This window comes from Brassica rapa, chromosome A07, assembly GCF_000309985.2.
Source record: "Brassica rapa cultivar Chiifu-401-42 chromosome A07, CAAS_Brap_v3.01, whole genome shotgun sequence".
Lineage (NCBI taxonomy): Eukaryota > Viridiplantae > Streptophyta > Magnoliopsida > Brassicales > Brassicaceae > Brassica > Brassica rapa.
The window spans coordinates 17,553,839-17,575,609 of NC_024801.2; the positions used below are offsets into that span (position 1 = coordinate 17,553,839).

The 21,771-nt window shown below is 31.6% G+C and overlaps 4 protein-coding genes and 1 non-coding gene across 5 annotated transcripts; 3 read left to right on the forward strand and 2 right to left on the reverse strand.

Annotated features, from left to right (window-relative positions):
• The first annotated feature begins 133 nt into the window (after positions 1-133).
• On the forward strand, positions 134-2,192 carry LOC103829954 (aldehyde oxidase GLOX). Its single transcript, XM_009105638.3, has one exon. The coding sequence runs from the start codon at positions 446-448 to the stop codon at positions 2,072-2,074; it is 1,629 nt and encodes a 542-aa protein (XP_009103886.2). The 5' UTR covers positions 134-445; the 3' UTR covers positions 2,075-2,192.
• A 110-nt stretch (positions 2,193-2,302) lies between these two features.
• On the reverse strand, positions 2,303-6,154 carry LOC103829955 (protein NRT1/ PTR FAMILY 5.7). The gene is made up of 4 exons (XM_009105639.3): positions 4,990-6,154; positions 4,681-4,898; positions 3,700-4,244; positions 2,303-3,359 (listed from the first exon to the last, which is right to left on the reverse strand). The coding sequence occupies exons 1-4, from the start codon at positions 5,132-5,134 to the stop codon at positions 2,477-2,479; spliced, it is 1,791 nt and encodes a 596-aa protein (XP_009103887.1). The 5' UTR covers positions 5,135-6,154; the 3' UTR covers positions 2,303-2,476.
• A 5,369-nt stretch (positions 6,155-11,523) lies between these two features.
• On the forward strand, positions 11,524-11,594 carry TRNAG-GCC. The gene has a single exon. It is a non-coding gene; the product is annotated as a tRNA-Gly (tRNA).
• A 144-nt stretch (positions 11,595-11,738) lies between these two features.
• On the forward strand, positions 11,739-13,522 carry LOC103829956 (probable proteasome inhibitor). Its single transcript, XM_009105641.2, has 7 exons — positions 11,739-12,003; positions 12,074-12,239; positions 12,312-12,461; positions 12,588-12,668; positions 12,782-12,961; positions 13,072-13,140; positions 13,223-13,522. Exons 1-7 carry the CDS (start codon positions 11,826-11,828, stop codon positions 13,299-13,301), a joined length of 903 nt encoding a protein of 300 aa, XP_009103889.1. The 5' UTR covers positions 11,739-11,825; the 3' UTR covers positions 13,302-13,522.
• A 2,268-nt stretch (positions 13,523-15,790) lies between these two features.
• LOC103829957 (uncharacterized protein C167.05-like) lies at positions 15,791-17,027 on the reverse strand. The gene is made up of 4 exons (NM_001302024.1): positions 16,853-17,027; positions 16,667-16,776; positions 16,465-16,583; positions 15,791-15,866 (listed from the first exon to the last, which is right to left on the reverse strand). Exons 1-4 carry the CDS (start codon positions 17,025-17,027, stop codon positions 15,791-15,793), a joined length of 480 nt encoding a protein of 159 aa, NP_001288953.1.
• Positions 17,028-21,771: the final 4,744 nt, after the last annotated feature.

The following is a 21,771-nucleotide window of genomic DNA, read 5'->3' on the forward strand; positions in this document are numbered from 1 at the left end:
ATAGAGAAAATTATAGAGTGCCATTGGAGATGGTCTTAATCACTTGATATGTACGTTTACTATATTACATATTGTAATCATACACTCGTTTGATCCTATTTGAAATGTTATTTCGATCGTCCAAAAAACTAAAGAACGTTAGTTTATATTGATTAATTGCTATATAAACTTGGTTTTTGAAGTAATCAATTGTATTCTACTATTCTGAACGTAAAACGAATTTCAACGATATAAACTTTAGGGAAAAAAAAACAAGATTCTATTATCTTTAGCTATATAGAATGTGTCAATGCCCCCACACAGTTTTTAGTTATCTGATCGTCGAATCATAAATCATCACTCAATATCAACGGTTGTTATCAATTACAACGTACAGCTTTTCCCCACTCAATCTTCTTTAAGACATGTCAGTGAAGCAAAACACTTCCAAGCTTAGCCGACAAAAATGGCAGAACTAGTTCGTTATTACACTCCAGGGACCGTAGTTATACTTATTCTATCAGTTCTTCTCTTCTCGATCACACATGCTGATTTACCAGGCACGTGGGAGCTCATAGTACAAGACGCCGGTATAGCCTCTATGCACACGGCGGTTACCCGGTTCAACACGGTGGTTCTTCTCGATCGGACAAATATTGGTCCGTCCAGAAAAGCTCTTGGTCGGCACCGGTGCCGGAAAGACCCAAACGACGTCGTTCTGAAACGTGATTGCTACGCTCATTCGGTTCTATTTGACCTTGGTACAAATCAGATCCGACCACTGATGATCCAAACCGACACGTGGTGCTCTTCGGGTCAGTTTTTATCCGACGGTTCTTTGCTTCAAACGGGTGGGGATAGAGACGGGTTTAAAAAGATCAGGAAGTTCGAACCGTGTGACCCAAACGAAACCTGCGATTGGGTGGAGCTCCAAGACACCGAGTTAATAACCGGACGCTGGTACGCTAGTAACCAGATATTACCGGATGGTTCGGTTATCATCGTCGGTGGGAGAGGAACCAATACGGTTGAGTATTACCCTCCTCGCCAAAACGGCGCCGTTCCGTTTCAGTTTCTTGCTGACGTGGAGGATAAACAGATGGATAATCTCTACCCTTACGTTCATCTCCTCCCCGACGACGGCGGAAACCTCTTCATCTTCGCCAACAGCCGCGCCGTCAAATACGATCACCGCCTAAACACCGTGGTGAAAGAGTATCCGCCTCTAGACGGCGGTCCGAGGAACTATCCATCGGGTGGATCATCAGCGATGCTAGCGATCCAAGGAGATTTCGCCACGGCGGAGATCCTAATATGCGGCGGAGCTCAATCCGGCGCTTTCACAGCGCGTGCCGTTGACGCACCGGCGCACGGAACCTGCGGTCGAATCGTCGCTACCGCGCCGGATCCGGCTTGGGTGACGGAGGAGATGCCGTTCGGGAGGATCATGGGAGATATGGTGAATCTTCCGACGGGAGAGATTCTGATCATAAACGGAGCTCAAGCCGGAAGCCAAGGATTCGAAATGGGATCGGATCCGTGTCTTTACCCGCTTCTATACCGACCCGATCAACCAATCGGTTTACGATTCATGACATTGAATCCAGGAACCGTACCGAGAATGTACCATTCGACGGCGAATCTGTTACCGGACGGTCGAATCCTCCTCGCCGGAAGTAACCCTCACTACTTTTACAAATTTAACGCCGAGTTTCCCACCGAGTTACGTATCGAAGCGTTTTCTCCGGAGTATCTTTCACCGGATCGAGCCAATCTCCGACCCGAGATCCGAGAAATTCCGCAGATCGTGCGATACGGTGAGGTCTTCGATGTGTTCGTGACGGTGCCGTTGCCGGTTGTGGAGACGATTCAGATCAATTGGGGAAGCGCGCCTTTCGCGACTCACTCGTTTTCTCAGGGTCAACGGCTCGTGAAGTTGACCGTTGGGCCATCAATACCTGACGGAGAAGGACGTTACAGGATTCAGTGCACGGCTCCACTTAACGGCGCCGTCTCTCCGCCAGGTTATTACATGGCCTTCGCCGTTAACCAAGGCGTTCCTAGCGTCGCTCGGTGGATACGTATAGTTCTTTGATTAAAAACGAGGGAATATTTCGATTTTTAATCATGAATAATTTGTTAAATATGTTAATAAAAAAACACATGGCTTAATATGAATATTTTTAATGGAAACCCTTTGCCAATTCTAACCATACAATGTTTATTTGGTCTGGTCATTTAGATGTTTTGGTTTTATAAATTTATAACCAGTTAAAAATAAAAAAAATGTTTTTTTTTGCTAGGCTTTAGATTAACAATTAACTTTATATATAATATATCTCAAATTTAAAATAGATGTTCCATTAAATTTTATGTTTGGTTGGTTTATGAATTTTTAATATAATTTTGGATGGTTTTACTTTTACTAAAATAAGAACACCAAACTATTCAACAACAGAAAAACGAAAAAAACATAAAAGGGTGACCAATAGAGATGCTAAGTATACTTTGAAGTATTAGCCACCGATGCCATCTCGACGTCATCGCCACCGTCAGCAACAGCCACACTTGATTGAACACTCTTGTAAGTATATCTTTTGGCTACAATCACAAAGAAGCATATATTTACAGCGGTCAAAGCGGCTAGCATCCAGTAAAAACGGTCCAAGCGGCTGCTATTAAGGTCTTTACCAAACCAGCTCTTCCCAGAGATTGCCTCAGCCAGACGATCACTAACCGTCATCAAAAGATTATTGACAAAGCTAGCCGCTCCAATCACACTAAGGTAAAAAGCTATGCCTAAACTTCTCATTGAATCAGGGACTTGGTCGTAGAAATACTCTTGAAGACCCACAAGGGTAAGTGCGTCCGCTATACCTATAACTATGAATTGAGGAGCTAACCATAGAGCACTCATGACCATGTGATGGTGCTTTGTATAGTCCAATCTTTTTCGCTCAATTAAAGCAGCAATGATCATGGTTATTAAGGAGAAAACCATACCGATTCCTATTCTTTTTAGAATGCTAATACCTCTTTCATTTCTTGTGACGCGTCTTAAAAGAGGCACGAGGAGTCTCTCGTAGACTGTTAAGGAGATAATCATGGAGAGAGCTACGAGGGCAAACGTGGATGATGGAGGAATTATGAAGTTGTGACCGATGTGCCGGTCCATGACAATGGCTTGTTTGATGAAAAATGTGGAGCTTTGGGTGGCGCATATGCCAAAGGCTAATGTAAAGAACCAGATTGGAATCATATTGATGAGTAGCTTCAGTTCTTCTACTTTTGTTACCGTTGCGAGTTTCCATGGGCTCTCCTTCTCGGCCATAACATTTTCACTTCCTCGGTTTTTGATAATGGCTGCTTTGTCTAGAAATCTGCAAACCATACAGAAATCAGTTCAATGTATGGAAGCTAAAGAAATTTCGAAGTTAAAAGTTAGTGTTTAATCCGGATAAATCGATCTGAAACTGATAAATACAAATAAAACCAAGTAAACAAATTATATTATTTTTTTATGTTGAAACTAGATTGTATTTAAAAAACTTGGATTCTAATAGCACATGTAACAAATACATATCCTTATATTATTTGATTATAATCTAATTTGAGTACTAGTGTTATTCATTGACCAAACCGAACCTAAACTGGAATTGAACAAAATGTATATGATGATTGATGACTCTAGTTGTAACTCTTAAGTTGTAATGCACTTACTTAAGATTATTTGTGCTGGAAAGAAGCCGTCCTTTTGTATACTCTTCTCTAGACAACTCATGAAAAAGAGAAGTATCACTGGGATAAGGAAGATGTCTTTTGGCAATGGCAGCAACAAAGACTTGCAACATCGGGGTCAGCGGGCTACCCGAAGGTGCTCGATAACGATAGAACGGTGTACCAATAAGAAAGATCAAAAGTGATGTAGCCATGACTACGGTGAGTATGATACCAGCCACACCCCAACCAATCCGGTCTTCAATATAGACGATGACAGTCACCGCGGTTAAAACACCAGCGCAAAGACCTGCGCTCCACCAGTTAAAGTAAGACATTTTCATCTTACGTTCTTCAGGATGGTCATCTTCGAATTGGTCAGCTCCAAAGCTCTCAAGGGATGGCTTATGACCTCCTGTGCCTATGGAGATCAAGTAGATTGCAATGAAGAAGGCTATTTCATGGGCTTTCCTTGGCTCAATACACATTTCTTCATGACAAGGTTTCAATCCCGGTATAAACCAAGATAATGTTAACAGAATCAAACCCTGTAATTTTTTTAAAAAAATCATCAATAAAGACTAGAAACAAAAGAAACAGACCATCAAGCTTTGACTGAAGTAAAATAAATAAATAATACAAATAAGGTATATATTTAGAACGTGGCCGTCTCAATTAGTGTTACAATATTGACGACATTTTCTTATATTAAGGTGTTCCCAAATATTTTAAAAATCATTTTGTTCGAATGCTCAGTAGCACATGCTAACAAACAGTTTTAATTTAATATTAATATATCGAACAACCCTCCTAACATTTTGGAGTGTTAGTGAATAAGATTTGAGATATATATGCAAGAGGTGCTACTAGTCTACTACAGAAGGTCCACAACAATATATCATTGGAAAATGTATATAATAAGGTTTTTCTGTTTGAAATATTGAACACAGAATTAATATCGAATTTTCGAGTAGAAGTTATTACCATAAGGTAGATGATGGTTGCAAGTAGGACAGTGGCATAACGGCCAAGATAAGCATCGGCGACGAAGCCTCCAAGAAGAGGCATCAAAGTAGTGACACCGGACCAGTAGTTTGCATTTCTTACAGCCATCTTAAGATCTTGGTGAAGAATGGTCGTAAAGTAGACCACTAAGCTCGTAGCGATCCCAAAATAACTTAGCCTCTCACTGAACTCGATTGCTGCATGTACACACACATATATCAAACCACAAGATTATAATGTTCATATATCTCATACCAAGAATATCTTTACAAAGTTTGATATACATACCAATGATGAAGAGTGCAGCCCTCCAAGCTCCGGTTCTAGCCCGAACAGGAATCTCTCCTCTACTATCGAGAGAAGAATCAAGAACCCATTTCTGTTGATCGTTGTATGAATCTTGAAACTCTGTATCAATCTTGTTGTGCTCCATAACTTTGTGTATTGATGATTGAGAGAGAGAGAGAGAGAGGACCGTTGATGAGTGATGAGTTTGTGGAGAAGCAAAGTTGGTTCTCTTTATAATGGATAAAATTTCGCTATGTCGACTCTTCTTGTTTAGTGCTTCAAGATCCTTTCAAATAAAGTTACCACAAAAAGACACGTTAAGTTGACAAATAGAAGACACGTAGGAACTTAGCTACTATTTCGGTCGTAACTTAATCGATATGAACATAAATATATGACATTTAATGTCACTCGGCTCTTACGACCAAAGCTTTAGCTGTTAGCATAAAGTCGATAAACACATAGAACTAGAATTAAATGATGGTGAAGTTTAGATTATGCTCAGATAAGTACAAATCTGGATGCGAAGTAGTGCTCATCTTTTACCCGATCGGTCACTTTCAGATTGTAACTTGTGTGGCTTTATGGACCTAAAAAGTCCTACAAATGTAGTTGAACATTCCACTAACTCCAAAGTTCAAAATATAACTAGGATTAGACAGATTTGAAAAAATGAAAGAGAGATGTCGACATAAGAAACATCAAATTTGATTGAAGCTTTCTATGAATCACAAAGATTACTAAATCAAAGAGATCTGATGAATAAATATCTTCCTCTTATTCAACAACTCTGAGCTAAAAAGCCAAAAATGAATCTACACTCTACAAATGTGAAACCAAAGATAAAAAAGGAAGGTTCAAAAAAAAACGAAAGGAAGGTTCAAAAAAATGTGAAACATAGAAAAAGTAATAGTCATAGTTCAAGAAAACTTAGCATGCATTTGTGGTTGTGCAAATATTTACAAGAATATTAACAAAAATTTCATTTCCATGAGTTTGAGGCCTATAGTGTAAAGATGCTCTCTTTGTGTCTACTTAGTGATATCTCCCTCTTGGCTTACCACCAAAGACAAAAGACTTCTAAGAGTCGCGTGAATATCACCAACACATTGTTAGTGCCTTTACACAAAACTTCTCACTCAGATGATTCCAAAGTATCAAAAGTTTTGGTCCAAAAGATAACCCTCTAGGATCTGACCCTTAATATCTACAACTCTTGGATAACTTTTAAAATTAATGTCAATTCAATAAACAACTACCATTTTTTTAGGACAACAAATAAACAACAACTATATATTTGATTAATTGAGGAACTATAAACTGAAGTTCATACATCTCCTTCGAAACGACCAGTGAAACTACTCTCTTTTTTTCTTTGCTTAAACCAGTGAAACTACTTAACACTTATAAAATAACTATTTTCATTTATACGATTTTTATTCTTTAATTCTATCAAAAACAATCTCAACTCCTTGTTTGAGAAGTAGAAAGAAAATCATTTATTTATGTAAATATTGCCTAAAAATAGGTAAGATTACCAATTGATGTAGTCTCTTATGTATCTTCTTAATATCTGTTTTTTTGGAACACTCGTATCTCCTTAATATCATACCACATCAAATGTGTAAAACATTTTTGATTACACATGATCTCATCCATTTATGGTGTTGTTTACCTCTACCACCATATATTACACGGTCAATATTGTACTCTAGTACTACTACAAGTCTATAATCACTCACGAGCAAGGAAAAAAAAGGAAGAGACACACTTGAGCATAATCATGTAAGTCCAAACTATAACAGTAATCATCACATGTTAGTTAATTAGAGGAGTCAGTTATGCTTAATACTGTAACCACTATCCAAATTAATGACATTATAAGATCATTTTCCTCTACTTCTAGAGTGATCTATATAGCCTTATTTTCTAGAAAGAAAGCGGTTTCTCATTTTGATATGCGGTTAGGGAGTAATCAGAGCAATTCAAGTTTTAATTAATGAGTTTTAAGTGGTTGTGGCTAGCTTACTGGTGATCATTGCTAGGAGAAAGTTGTGAATGTTAGTGGATTTGCTACCAAAACCAAAAACATCATTCTCAAATCTTTAATATTTAAACAAGGATCCAATAGTAATTAAAAAACAGAAAAAATATTTGGATTAAGAGTCAACTCTTATCATATATGATGAACTATTGGAAATCTGAGGGTATGGTCGAGGAAAGTGGATTACCTTTTAACATAGTGCTGTTACCACCATTGATAGATTCTTATTATCTGTAATTATCAGCAATTCCAACAAAACTAATCTAGACTAAATGGAGACTGCAAGGTATTTAGAATTGAATCTGAATCAGTACTATGTTATACGAGTGTTGGTGGAGGATATTTCATAGTGGATACTGACTGTCTTCTCATAAGTTTATTATCTTCGTAAAGTAAGAAAAAATGCTACTTAGTTTAAAATGGTAAGAAATCAACAGTTAAAAATTTTAAATACTTGGTCAATAGTCATATTTTACCATAAATTTTATTATAAGTTTACAAAAGAAAAAAACACTAGAAAATAAAAATGGAAAATAAGAAATCATAAAAGAGAAAAAATTAGACCAAAAAAGAAATTTATCCATGAAAAAATCGACATTAATACTAAATATCTTTTTGAGGAATGACATATATCTTACAATCTGGACGATTTCTCTATTTATACTTGTCATATCCTTGTGTATGAACCATTTTAATGGTCTTTTTGGACAACTATGTTATCTATATTTTGAGTTAGAGTTCTAAAGGAGAAACGAAAGGGTATTTTCTCATAGGAACTCGTAGCAAAATTCAATCTTTTAAACACTATATTTGTTTTCAAACCAACTATGCTATAACTTGGTCTCAAAACAAATATGCAATCAGTTACAAAAAAAAAAAAAAAAAAAAACAAATATGCAAACAACTTGAATCCCGAGTGCAATGCAGGAAACAACATTATAAGAGCATCTCTAACCTATGATACTATTTTAGTGTCAAAATCACACTATTTTAATGTAATTTTAGCACTAAATTGTTTTGAGTCTCCAACCATAACACTAAATATTATACTAAAAGGAATATTTTTTATTATTATATTATTAATTAAGATTCTTTTATTTTTAATATTTTTGATTAATACTAATTATTAAATAAATATATTATATAAAGAAATATTATATTAAAATATTAATAATTTTCAGATATAGATATACTATATAACAAAATATTATATTAAACATTATTTTTAATTTCATAATTAATTTTTCGGTGTTTAAATTAAAATTTGTTATGTATTTAAATAGTTTATATATGTTTTCATATAAATTAATATTTTATATGATTACATTTAGAAGATAACAAAATAATTACGGTATATTTATTTTTATTTAAAATAACTGATGCAGGTATAAAAAGGTAGTATAAATCAAATGTAATGAATTATAATATTTAAACAAACAGTTTTGATTTTTAAAAAAAATTTAAAAAAGTTTTGCTATTGCTACAGTACATCACCAAATATAACGTGACACTGTAGCAAGAAAGATAATTACACTATTATACCGTCACTTTTACAGTCTGGTTGAAGAGAGAAATCGTTAAATTTAACATTATTTTACCGTAATGCCGTTCGCTTGGAGCTGACCTAAACTTCTCTCATTCTTTATTCCATCTTGAAATTTGTGCGCTTATTACCAATTTCATTTCACCTCGAACTCATTATAGTTTTACACAATTTTTCAATTATAATTTTTTATATTTCCATCTCAAAAATTTATAATTTAATCTACTAAAATAAAAGTACAAAATCTAATCTATTAAAACAAAACAAAATTAGATTACTCCTTAGTTTTACCACTTATTTACAATGACATGCCATTGAGATATTTATTAAACATATATTTAAATATGTTTGTCTTTTTTCTAATTTAAATTATAGATTTTTTTAATTGAATCTTAACCAAAATAAATTTTCTAATATATTTCGTATTAAAGTATTAACGTATTAAATGTTTTTTTGATATTTATTAGTAATCAATAATAAAATAAAAACCATATATCATAATCAGTTTATATAATACATAAATAAAAATTGAACAACTGAAAAAAAAAACTCCCAATACCCTTCTTTTAATCACGGTTGGATAGTTGCCCCAAAAAAAAAAAAAATTCACGGTTGGATCGAGGGTCAGATACCCTCTTAGTCTTACACCATGCTTTATATATATATAGTGTCTACAAAAGACGGTGGAACCGAATAAGTGAATTTAGTCAATGCTTCGTTTTGGGTGAGTGCTACTCGTAAACAAAATATCACATCTCTTAATTTTCTTCTTCATAATCAATCATGAGGTTCACTAGAATTTAAATGCCCATCGTCAGCTAACTTATCAATTTGCGGGTGTCGAAAAATCAACCATCTGAATTTCAAGTCCTTTATATCACCACCACATACAACAAACTGATTATGCTTTAGCGATAGGAACAACAATAAGATTACTCGGCCAAGGGAAATTCATCAATCAAGTACATATAGTGCATGCATGCTTTCACACAAAAAGTCTTGTTAAGGTCTTTGTCAAGAATCGATACCATTTTGTCCTAGCGAAGAATAAACAACAGATGATGACCGTGCATTATTTTCTTTTGTTTTGGGAATTTACAAGTTAACTTATAGTATGCTCTTCTTTCATTGACAAGCCGTTTTCCTTCCTGATCTTAATCAAGTGCTCTTTAAAGTCTTCATTTTTTTCTTGTTTGAAAATGATGTTTGAGAAAGAGAGATGAAGAGATCAGATTTCACATGATATTTGATTGAAAATACAACTAAACTTTTTTTCCACTAAGTGGTCTTATGTTATGCTATGCACTGACGAAAACATAAATACATAGTATAAATGAAATGGATCATAAGAAACACATGTCATATAACCATATTGAAGCACCAAAAAGCATTTGGTTGATATAGTCAAAATACATCATCATTACCTTACAAAGTCTAAGTACAAACGGAACCGGTCGACAAGTAATTTGGCATGACTTACTAAACTAAAATCTTAATGTTTTTATATTCCTAACGAATACACTTAGCGCTCTTGTTAACGTAAACGAATGTGTGGATCAACAAAATATTAGTACTGATAATAGCAATTACTTGATATCAAAATTTCTATAAGATTATTAGAGAAAATGAACCTTTAATCCATGTGGGGGTTATTGGTTCTAGTACTTTAATGGATTTAGAATTTTTTTTTAACTTGTTCAATCATGTATTTTAATAGAGTTTAAATCTAAACACAATCTATTGTTATTCAAATTATGATTTTAAATTTTATTTTAAAATATAATGTTATTCAATAAATGATTTAAATCCAGTTTTTAAAATTAAATATTACTCAACTTTCAAAATTTTAATATTCTTTGTATTTTAAATTAATTTAAAATCATTTGTTATTTAATCTCATGTATAAATGAGTGAACTCAAATCCAAAGCATACTTCAGAAATTTTAGAATTTTTCAATTTAAGCTATCTCAAATTTTTTAAAATTGATCGATTACAAAACATTAATAATTGATTTTAAATCACTGATTGAATAACATCCCAAATCTTTGTCAAATATTTTGATTTTAAATCAAACAAATAGATTTCAAAATCAAAAGAAGTAAACTATTTTAAATCAAACAAATAGATTTCAAAATCAAAAGAAGTAAATTATTATAAATCAAACAAATGGATTTGCAATTAAAATTCTAATTATCGCTTTTTCAAACATATACTCCGACAGAAAATTAATAGCACGAATAAGTAATACAACATCAAATTCATCATCTTTATGCTAATGGTATATTTATTTATTTTTTCCGAGGTTTTTTGTTGTCCAAAAAATTCAAGATTCATGTTTGATAATGTACAAATTTGACAAAAGGAGCTTAAGAACCTATCAAAACAAGTGTGAACACATTGCTACTTTGATAGTGTTTCTTCTTAATATATGGCTTCTATTATTTGAATCACACAATAATATGATAACTAATTCATAATGTTTGCATGAAAGACACGTTTTGCTTCCACCTCTTTTGAAATAGTTAAGTGTAATCCGGAGACTTCACTTACTTGCCGAAATTTTAACAGAATAATACAGTGAATGTCAACTGAAGTTTATTAAGAAAAAATAAATATAAAAATTATGAATAATACAAATCCTTCAAAATAACAAGTTTCAACTCAATATTTACTCCTTTGTATTTTACTCTTAAAAAATATCTACAAATTCACTCAAATCCAAATCTAATTCAAATCTTTAAACAAATTCATATTATTGAATAACACATAATTCTAAAATTTGTTTAAAAACCACAGAACCAAAAACAACAAATTTGAAATTGGATTTTAAAGTGACAGAACTAATAACATTAGATTTGCCATATCGATAACACTAGCCAAAAACGGTCTGTAATAGCTACTTAAGTTATCGTTAGCAAAATGTTTTGAAATGAATTGACTCATCAAGCACCAGTGGTCTAGTGGTAGAATAGTACCCTGCCACGGTACAGACCCGGGTTCGATTTCCGGCTGGTGCAATATTATGTTTTTTCCTTACTTTTTAGTCTTGGCGAGTCCGATTCTGTTTCGAGGTAGGCTCAATATTTATATCACTTTAGGGCCTCAGGCCCAACATCTCTATGGGGCCGTAGGCCCAATATCTTTATAATATTTAGAAAGAGAAAACCTCTCCGACAAGTCAAAACACAAAAGGATATCGATTTGCTAATAAAGGAACAACAGAACACTCGAACTTTCCGACCGAATCGATGGCGAATTCAGATACGGTGATGCTCGTGATCAGATCCTCTCGGCCACAGTTTCGCAACAACCGTGACAAGATCGCCTTCGTAGTTCACGCTTCCTTCATCGCCTCCGGTTACAAGCTCGTTGCCACCGGAAGGCCTGCGTTCGCCGAAGACGCTCTTTCTTCCTCTCCTTCTCAAGGTTCGTTTAGTTTATGGTTTCTTCTAGAAGTTTTAAACTAGGGTTTATGATTGTGTGTTTGTGAGTCTAGGCGAGGTTGGGATCGAGGGGTGGAACGAGTTCGAGGAGTACGCGTTTGTGTATGCGAAGAAAGGATCGAAGAAGATTCTGGTTAAGTGTTTGGAGATCGATGATAAGCTTCTTGTTGATGCTGTAGCTGAAGGTGGAAAAGGAGAGCCTGCTCATCTCGAGATTGAGTATGTGTACTCTCTTATTTGTGGTGGATCTATTCTTATGGTTCTGAAAGTTTTTTGTTTTGTTTTTGGCAGTGTTGGGAACTATGTTGCTGAGTCGAGAGAGGAAGGTGACTACGATGCAGAGTTTAAGAATCTGGGGAAGTTAGTCACTGATTTGCAGAATCAGATTCTGTACAAGGTTGATGAAGGGCTTAAACCTGTTCGTCCTAGGACTCAGTCCAGGTAATCAATCATCCCCTTGTTCATAAGCTCTTGTTATATAGTTTTCTTCTCATCGTGAAACTTCGTATTTTTGGAAGCATTCGTTAGTTGTTGGACCAGAATGATTATATCATTGGTTGCTTGCAGTTCGGTGACAAATGAAGAGCGTGAGTCTGGATATTACGTTAGAAGGCCTGTTCCATTAGGCCCTCAGATTCACCCCTCAGGGTAATAATACATTGACCACTTCTGCTGCTTAGTTTTTTTCATTATGTCATGACTGTTTTCTTATAACATATTTAGAAAATTAAAACTTGTTGCTTTTTTATTTTACTTGTTAGGGTGGTAGTTCCTCCGATACCCGGTCCAGGTTACAGCGATCTCATCCCTGGCCCAGGTGCTGGAGTATACCCGGTCAGGCGTGGTTTTGGGGATGGAAGCATGCTTGTGGGACCGAACGATCCTCGCATGTTCCCTGGAGTTGGTGATCATCAACCTGGCTTCATGGGACCGCCGCAACCGTAAGATCTCACTTTCTTTCTTGCATCTTTTTCTCTTACATAGTTGAACACAAGAAAAGCTTTCAGTTGTTTCTGACAAATTAACCAGGGACTTCTTTTGCTTTTGACAGGGGTGTTCCACCTCCTGGTGCTCGTTATGATCCTATCGGCCCCGGTTTTGAGCCAGGCCGGTTAGGAAGGTAAGTGGTTAATTGCTAAACCGAACAGAAACTCCGCAATCAAAATCTGTTATCTGACGCTTGTTTGTCATAATCTTGATAGGCAACCTCCAAGGAGGCCGGGAGATATTCATCCTGATCTTGAGCATTTTCCCCGCGGTTTTGGTTCAGATTATATATAGTCTAAAGTAAAGCCATCTTCAAAAGAAACAGTGGTCATGACCAACTTCATGTCTGTGTGTTATGAGTCCGCGGTAGTTTCTACGTGCAGACAATAATAGGATCTAGTTTGCTTTGCTTTTTGTCCGAAATTTCTTTCTTTGGTTTTTTTATTCCGCAGTTGGTTGTGTTTTATAACTTTGAAAGTATATATATATAAATAAAGTTGTTCCTTATTTTGCTTTTGATGTCTCTTGTTTCTTGTTTTATGAGATTATGTTGCTTCTAATGTGTGTTTCACTGTTAGATTTCCATTTAAAGGTACTCTGACATTTAGGTTTCTCAATTTTTGTTGCTTCGTTTCAATAGCTTCCTCTTTCGTTCTTGTACTATGGGCAAGAGTTATTGAGGTTTACAAGCTTGGTTCTGATCTTGAATCCAGAAGGCTCAAACTTCTAGTTAGGAGTGACTTTTTTCTTTTATGGGCTTTAACACGATGCAGTTCCGAACAAATTTTTGCAGATAACATGAAGTATGCTGTGGTTATTCTCTTTTCGTTGAGAAAACAAAATAATTTTTAGAATGGACTGGTACTCACTATTTTGCGCGTATTTGTTACTTGACAAAATAGCGCATATTTGTTACATGACTTGCTTTGTACGAGTAATAAAATATTAGATTTGTACTTGACTTATTAAAAAAGAATATTTGTTATTTCGAATATTTAATCAAAAATAAATTGTTTGCAAGTTATTTGTCTCGTTCTATTACTTGATATTTATAAGTATTTGTAAATTATTTATGAGTACTTGTGAACTATTACACGTATAACTACGACAACCAACCTTTAGATATAACAACAAACATCACCAATTAAAAAGTAAATAAATAAACAATTATTATCCAATTTACTCGAATTGGAATTCGTAGTAACCAGAATATTTATCATATATATATATATATATATATATATATATATATATATATATATATATATTAACCTTAACTTTCTTATCCAAACTGAATTAAAAAAAAATACATGAACAAAATCCGAATAAAATTTCATTATTAACTAAATGGTTTCTATATCTCTATAAGCAAGAAATTGAAAATAGAAAAAGAAATAGAAATGAATCGAAAACCAAACAACAATGTCTAATACCAATCCACAAATATACACAAACCAGTAATCCAACAAATAACATCCTTAGGACGAAAAAACCAGTAGTTAAGCTATAACTCAAAGCTATCTTCTTCTTCATTCGTTTCCCACTAGACTAGAATTATCTTTTGCCTACGATCAGGTGACAATATCAGTCTTGCAGACAGTAGTCTGTTATTATTTCTAGAGCATGATAGATTAAGCAATAAACTAGCCCATTGACAAGAATATGGCCAGCTTCTTTCTCCCTCGGTACCTCATTTGCTTCCGCCTAATTTATTTGTATTTTTTTTTGATCAAATTTTTATTTGTATTTTTTCTCTTCATCTAAGTTAGAAAATGTTTTTATTTTTTGCAAGTCCCATTTATTTATAATTTGGAATCTGTTAACTTAAAACTAATTGATGATTAGTGGATTTGTCATAATTTTTTATATATTACTTAATGTTTCTTAAAATTTTTGATGTGTGATATATATCCCTAATATCATTCTTCGAGATGATGGTTCTTATCGGCCATAAATCTTGGAACTTTAGGACATTTATACTTGATCGAGCGAGTTTAATACAACTTTTATATATGGTTAGAAAGATTAATCATGACATTTATACCCGGTCGGAAAAGTTAATTTTAATTTTAATTAAGAATTTATGGTATTTAGGATCTGGACTCTGATACCATATTAGATTTGGATTTAATTATAGAATTTAAACTTAAAACTAATTAACAATTAGTAGATTGATCATAACTTTTTATATATTATTTAATGTTTTTTAAAATTCTTGATATGGAATATATATCCCTAAATAGAATCCGTTGCAAGGCCAAAGCAATTTTTGTTATTAGTTATGGAATCTAGAACATATGTTTTTCGATACAGTTCAAAATTTGGTATTTCTATATAAAGAAATTATTATTTCTCTCTGCATTTTTTATAAAATTTGGATTTTTTCCTTGTAAAATATTCTAATATTTGTCTCCATCAAGTTCTTGTATCTCTAGCACGAGCTAATTTAAACTATTTTGGATTTTATACAAACTGTTTAGCCGATCCCACCGCATGTTCATGTGAACATCACATGGAGTGGTCCCAGCAAAAGACACCAAAATACTTGATTTTTTGTCAACCACCAAAAATACTTGATATTATTATTAGGAAAGACACCAAAAAGAAATCTAATAAAAATCTCTGTGTTTTTTTTGTTTGTGTATATCGACAACTACTATGGGATTTCAAATATTAATATTATTTTAAATAGAACAAACACAGCCAAGAAAAAAGGTTCTTTTATTAAAAACATAAATTGCGACATTATTTTTGGCGAAACATATGAGATAAAGAATCTCTTTTTAGTTATCCTTGACAATGGTGACAGGGCACGGCGCGTGGTCGATCACAAAGCTGCTCACGCTTCCCATTATTATCCTGTTTCAATATTTGAACTAAATTAGCCATTTACACGACGGAAATAATCTCATCACGCATTTGCAAAAAAAAAATTAACAGTTTTAATTAACAAATAAAGGTTAAATATTGATAAACGTCAGACAGATATGTAAAAAAAGGAAACTTGGCCTACTAACCAAAAAAAACACAAATTCACTAACCACCAAACCATATTCTCTCTCCTACTTTTTCTTCCTATTTCTCTCAACCTTATCCAATTTCCATTTCCATTTTGATTATTTAGCAAGGAAGCCCTTAAAAAAACGTGTAACCTGTGATTTTTGACTTTTTGTGGCTTGCGTGCAAGTGTTAACCATTGATTAGGTTCTCTAAAAAAATCTAAATAGAATGTTTCTTAGATAACAGATAAAGATAGTTGTTCTGTGTTCAAAGAAAAGATAACAAATAAAGACGAAACTTTCAAAGCTAAACTTTAAACACATAACTAATTATCATTTTTCTATGATCTTATGAAGTGAAATGAAATTAAAAATATTAGGTTTTTAAATAAAAATAAAACATTAAGTTTTCCAAAAAGTGAAATGGAATTTATGAATTAAAAGAGGTGAAGAGAAACCTTTGAAGGGCACTGAGTCCTCTGCTTCCCATGACAATAGAATCAAGTTTGAGTTCTTTAACAGCATCAACAAGCTTCTCTCTTGCATCTCCCCAGTATAGTTTTGTCACTACATGCACCTATTATAACCAAACCGGTAATTAATACGTCGCAAAAATGTATTTTGATAAAGATCAAGTAGTGTAATTATCTATTTAAAAACCTCTTTCTTCCTTGAACCAGTGTCGAGCATGTCAAGACATGCGATGTCGATCTTGACACCGTAGTTCTCCATGATCTTCGGTTCCCTAAACTCAGCCAACGGTATGAGAGCTGCATCACCAAGTTAAAAGGATTAAACCGATATTTCGATTTCAAAATTTCCAAAACCGGATTAAAAGAGACTTACGAGAACCGGATTCGAGCCAGAGGGCGTTACGAGATTCAGCTTCAGAGGTTGGTAGTGTGTGGATGATGTAAAGTGTGTCTCCTTTGTCAGCTAAGTTCTCGATGGCCCATTTGAGTGCGTTCTTGCTGCTCTCTGAGAAATCCATCGCGATTCCGATCTTCCTGTCTTTAGGCATCGTTCTTGGTTTTCTTGATCGAACTTGGAAAGACTTTTGTTCAGATTTTTACAGAGAGAGATGGTGAAGAGTTGTGAGAATGTAGCTTTCTAGCTACGAATGTTAAAGTTATAGGGTTTGAATAAAGCAGAGACAAAGACAAAGAATGAAGTTTCGACGAAGTTTCATCTGTGGGATCCATTGGTTTCATCTAAACCGTCCAATTTCAACATCGTACGGTGGTATGAGATTTTTCTATTAATGAATAAACTTAAATTGCTAATAGTTTAGATGTTGTCTTAAATACTAAGTAACAAAACTTTAATAACTTTAATATAAAATTAAAGTTTAGCAGATTGTTTGAATATACTCCGTGTGGTTCATAACAAGTGGACTGCATTTTGACACTTTTTATTAGTCAAAAATATTATTTTAAATTTAAATATAATTTGTATCGATTTAAAAATTAATACTAACTGCTAAATGTGTTAATTTTATCTAAATTACTATTGACTAAATAGTTATAGTTATTAATGACATAAATATATTTTTCAGTCAAAATGTCAGAGTAATCTTTTTTTTGTTTCAAAATAATACATATTTTAAATTTTCACATATATTAATAAAATATAGTATTAAATGATAATTTTTTTCTGATCATGTATTTCATATAATTCTGAACTAAAAATTTAGTAAATACAGTTATTTTTAAAAAATTACAGTTAATTATTATTAGTTAAAAATATATATTACAAATATGAAAATGTATTTTTTTTCTTTAAAACATGCATGTATATGAAATTATACAAGAACTAAGTCCCACGATTTTTATACTAGGTGATGATTGTTTCAATAGTTTTTAGTTTTAGTTTTTGGTTTTTTGATTTTAGTTTTTGGTTTTTAGATTTTGGTTTTTGGTTTTCAGCTTTTGGTTTTTGGTTTTTAGATTTAGATTTTGGTTTTTGGTTTTGCAATATTTTTTTTATTTTTGCAAAAATTAATTAATGAGTTACTTTGAAATAATACAACAAAATAGAAATAAATATTTATATTTACAATTAAAATTATCAAAATATTGTAATAATTATTTTAAATTAAAATATAATAACATATTAATATTTAAAAGTTTGAAACTACTTTGAATTTTTTCTTATATAAATTATTTTTAATTTTATAATATATTGTATTACTAAAACATATTCTGTTTTTATAATTTTTGTTATTTTTAATGTGACTAGTAATTATTAAAATTATTCTATTATTTTATATAGAGAAATTAATAACTAAGTTTTAAAATTAATTAATATTATTTATAAACTATATAAATTTATTTTACAGATATTAAACACAAATAAGTTATATCACATTATTGTTTAAATTATAGCTAATGTACCAAAAATTGTATGATTATTTATCTTTATGAAAATGTTATTTATTAATTATTAATTAATTAAATGTTGTAGTTTCTATCAAGAAAAATCAAAATTCGTTTTTCCTTTTAAAAGCTCATAAAAGTTGGTTTTTGGTTTTTCTTCACAAATTGGTTAAACTTTTCAAAAACTAGTTTCCCTAAATATTAGGGAATCTATTTATTAGAAATCTTGATTGGCAAATCAAATGGTTTCTACAAAAACAAAAATTAAAAACTAAAACTTGATTGGATGAAAAATGGTTTTTGCAAAAACAAAAACCAAAAACTAAAGCAAAAATCACAAACAATCAATGTCATAATACCGGAAAGCCATTTGGTAACTTTTACTCAAAATACATGAGTCGATGTGTTAGCATTCTAACTATTCATATAGATTCTGTCACAACTCTAGTAATTGGCCAAGATATAGTCATATAGATAGCTTCATATCTCTCACTTGATGCGCTAATATCTTCTTTATACTTTTGAGAATAGAGTCGAATTTGACATCGGCACGACCTGTTCCACAGCATCATTCTTGAGCCGTTGATTAGCATCTCATGTAGCCTCCAGCCTCCCAATTATCTCAGTACATCCGACAGAGCTCCAACACCTTCAGCGTGAACTAGTTATATAGATAGCCACTAGTCCTTTAGAAAACAAATAGATAGCCGCTAGTCGAAATAAGAAAATTTTATTTTCATGTGTATCTCATATACGGGCCTTTATTGGATATTTTAATGAAAAGCTATATCCACCAAACTGTTTAACAAATCATAAAGAAATGAGAAAATATTTTTTCTCCATTTACATTTCTAATCTGATTTTAATTTACTTTTTTAAAAAATCTGATTTTAATTTAATTTGTTGCCAACACATGATTAGCAGATATGCTCTAAGATTATGTCACAAATTAGTTATCTAATCCAAGTGCTGAAGACTAAAGAAAAAATGAGGTTTTCGTTTAGTTGGCCTAAATTCGAAGATATCAATTCAGGAAAAAACGAAATTATTTTAATATTTTCAAATAGTTTTAAGAATTGAAAATATGTAAATCACCCTGAGTTGTAATTGAACTTGACAAAAAAGAATAATGTCAAAGAAGTGACTAATACTAAATTTGAAAATGACAAACGGAATTGAAAATATGTAAATCACCCTGAGTTGTAGGGAATATATCTTGTTTCATTTTTGTCACTAGATAAATTGTTTGTTAAATTGTTAATAGATGATTGGTAGATGACAAAATGGAATTTAAATCAAAGGTGAATTTCTGCGTATATATCACTTGCATTATATGTATCCATTTTACACATGCATTTCCAAGTATTGACTACTCAATTTTTGATACCCTAAAATGCTATTATATAATATATGTAATATATTCAAATCGACACAAGAAAATATTTGTAAAGTCTCGGGTTTTATATTGCAAGGTTTTGAGTTTGTTAGATAGTGTTTAGACTTTATGCCTCTAGACCAATGAACGGTTGCAATATTCAGTGTCAAAAAATTTGATAGATTGAGGCAAACACTTCTAGTATATGCTATTCATGTGATAGATCGAAGTAAATATTTATTTTTATTATAATTGATATTAACAGACAAAGACAGGAAAGCATGTAATGCACGTATTCTGGCCGGTAATAAAGATCCATCCACAATTCTGTGTGTTTGGGACTTAGTTAAGGTCTTTATTGTATACCATCTTATATATTAAAACAGAAGTCATGACTTCTTTTCATGTGTGATTTTTTAAGTTTGGACCATTCCTAAAAAATATCATATTTTACATAAGTTTATTATTATATCTTTTAATATATTTATCTTTTTATTTGAAATACAAATGAATATATTTAAAATGTTCTAACAAAATCTTTTTAAAATCTTCTTAGAATCTTTCTTAAATTTACTTTCAAAAATTAGTTAGTTTTAATTTAAATTATCATAAAATATAATTAGAAACTAAAATTGAATATAGTTTTGGTTTATAAACGAAAATTTAAATAAAATAAAATTAATTAATTTCACAAATACATTTACTAATAATTTTTAAAGATTTTGTTAGAAATAAATATTTATATTTATTTTAATTTTTTCAAATTTGTTTTCTAATAAAATAAAAATCATGATTTTTTTATGAGTGATATTTTTATTTGGACCATCATTTAAATTTTATAATAAATGTATATCACTAATGCTAATATACATAATATTTTTAACTACTTTAATCATAATATCTTTTATATTTAAAAAAAAATTAAAATTCTAACAAATCTCATGAAAAAGATTATAATAAGATCTTAATTGTCATAAATTGAATATAAATATTTTCAACTAATTTTGTAATTAGTAATGAAATGTTACTAAAAGAATAAAATTATATCCTATTTTATCAATTTTATAATAATATCTATCATTTTAAAATAGAAATGTTATACTGAACAAAATATGATAAAATTATTTTAAATTGATAAGTTAACATATTTTATTTTCATAAATATAAAATATTTATGCTAAAATATAATATGTTGGAAGAACGGGTTAATATTAGTAAACTATATAATACATGTATAAAAATTTAACTTATCTTAAACTTTTTAATATACAGTAATTTATTATATAAAGTTAATAAACATTAGAAATTACTAAAAAAATCTAGCGATTTTAATTACGGATCATGATTATAAATAAATTAAATACAAAATTGTTTTCATATATGTTGTTTCATGCATTAAAAAATTTAGTTTAGTAATCAAACGCAAATTCAATAAGACAAATATATAATAAGCAACATATATATATATATGTGATGAGTTTAATTTACATCATGAAAACTATAAAATTATTATATTTGGCATAATTATACAAACATTTAAATATGTGAGTAACATTAAAAATATATAATAATTATGTAAAACAAATGTCTACATATATAAATGTGAAAATACATACCCGCACGGTTGTGCGGGTGGAAATCTAGTTATTTTAGTTAATACGGAAAATTATTTAATCATATCATTAAACCAAGTTTAAGGGCCTTTTCTGATTTTAGGTTAACCAACGATAATGGAGTTGGAGTCTTTCACACTAATGGAAAGCATGCCCAATAGTAGTATTTGAGCTTTCCTCAAAACGAATAATAATTGAGTTGTTAGTGTAGTTAGTGGTTTATTTTTTACTAGGATTATGGTCCATGCTATGCATGGGCATTATTAATGTGCTTAATACATTTCATTCTAAATTTGAAAATATTTGTGCTTCAAATTTTGAATTCAATAATATCAACTCTGAAAAGGAAATATAAACATTAAGGAATAAAAAAAATTAAAGTTGGATATATTTATGTTTTAG

Bases quoted from the DNA above. Each gene is read 5' to 3' on its own strand.
- LOC103829954 (XM_009105638.3), top strand. From the start codon at position 446: ATGGCAGAACTAGTTCGTTATTACACTCCAGGGACCGTAGTTATACTT.
- LOC103829955 (XM_009105639.3), bottom strand. From the start codon at position 5,134: ATGGAGCACAACAAGATTGATACAGAGTTTCAAGATTCATACAACGAT. The intron at 4,899-4,989 runs GTATGTATATCA...GTGTACATGCAG, and splicing joins GGCTGCACTCTTCATCATTG to CAATCGAGTTCAGTGAGAGG. The intron at 4,245-4,680 runs GTAATAACTTCT...AAAAAATTACAG, and splicing joins CAACCATCATCTACCTTATG to GGTTTGATTCTGTTAACATT.
- LOC103829956 (XM_009105641.2), top strand. From the start codon at position 11,826: ATGGCGAATTCAGATACGGTGATGCTCGTGATCAGATCCTCTCGGCCA. The intron at 12,962-13,071 runs GTAAGATCTCAC...TGCTTTTGACAG, and splicing joins TTCATGGGACCGCCGCAACC to GGGTGTTCCACCTCCTGGTG. The intron at 13,141-13,222 runs GTAAGTGGTTAA...TAATCTTGATAG, and splicing joins GAGCCAGGCCGGTTAGGAAG to GCAACCTCCAAGGAGGCCGG.
- LOC103829957 (NM_001302024.1), bottom strand. From the start codon at position 17,027: ATGCCTAAAGACAGGAAGATCGGAATCGCGATGGATTTCTCAGAGAGC. The intron at 16,777-16,852 runs GTAAGTCTCTTT...TTGGTGATGCAG, and splicing joins CTGGCTCGAATCCGGTTCTC to CTCTCATACCGTTGGCTGAG. The intron at 16,584-16,666 runs GTTTTTAAATAG...TGGTTATAATAG, and splicing joins CTGGTTCAAGGAAGAAAGAG to GTGCATGTAGTGACAAAACT.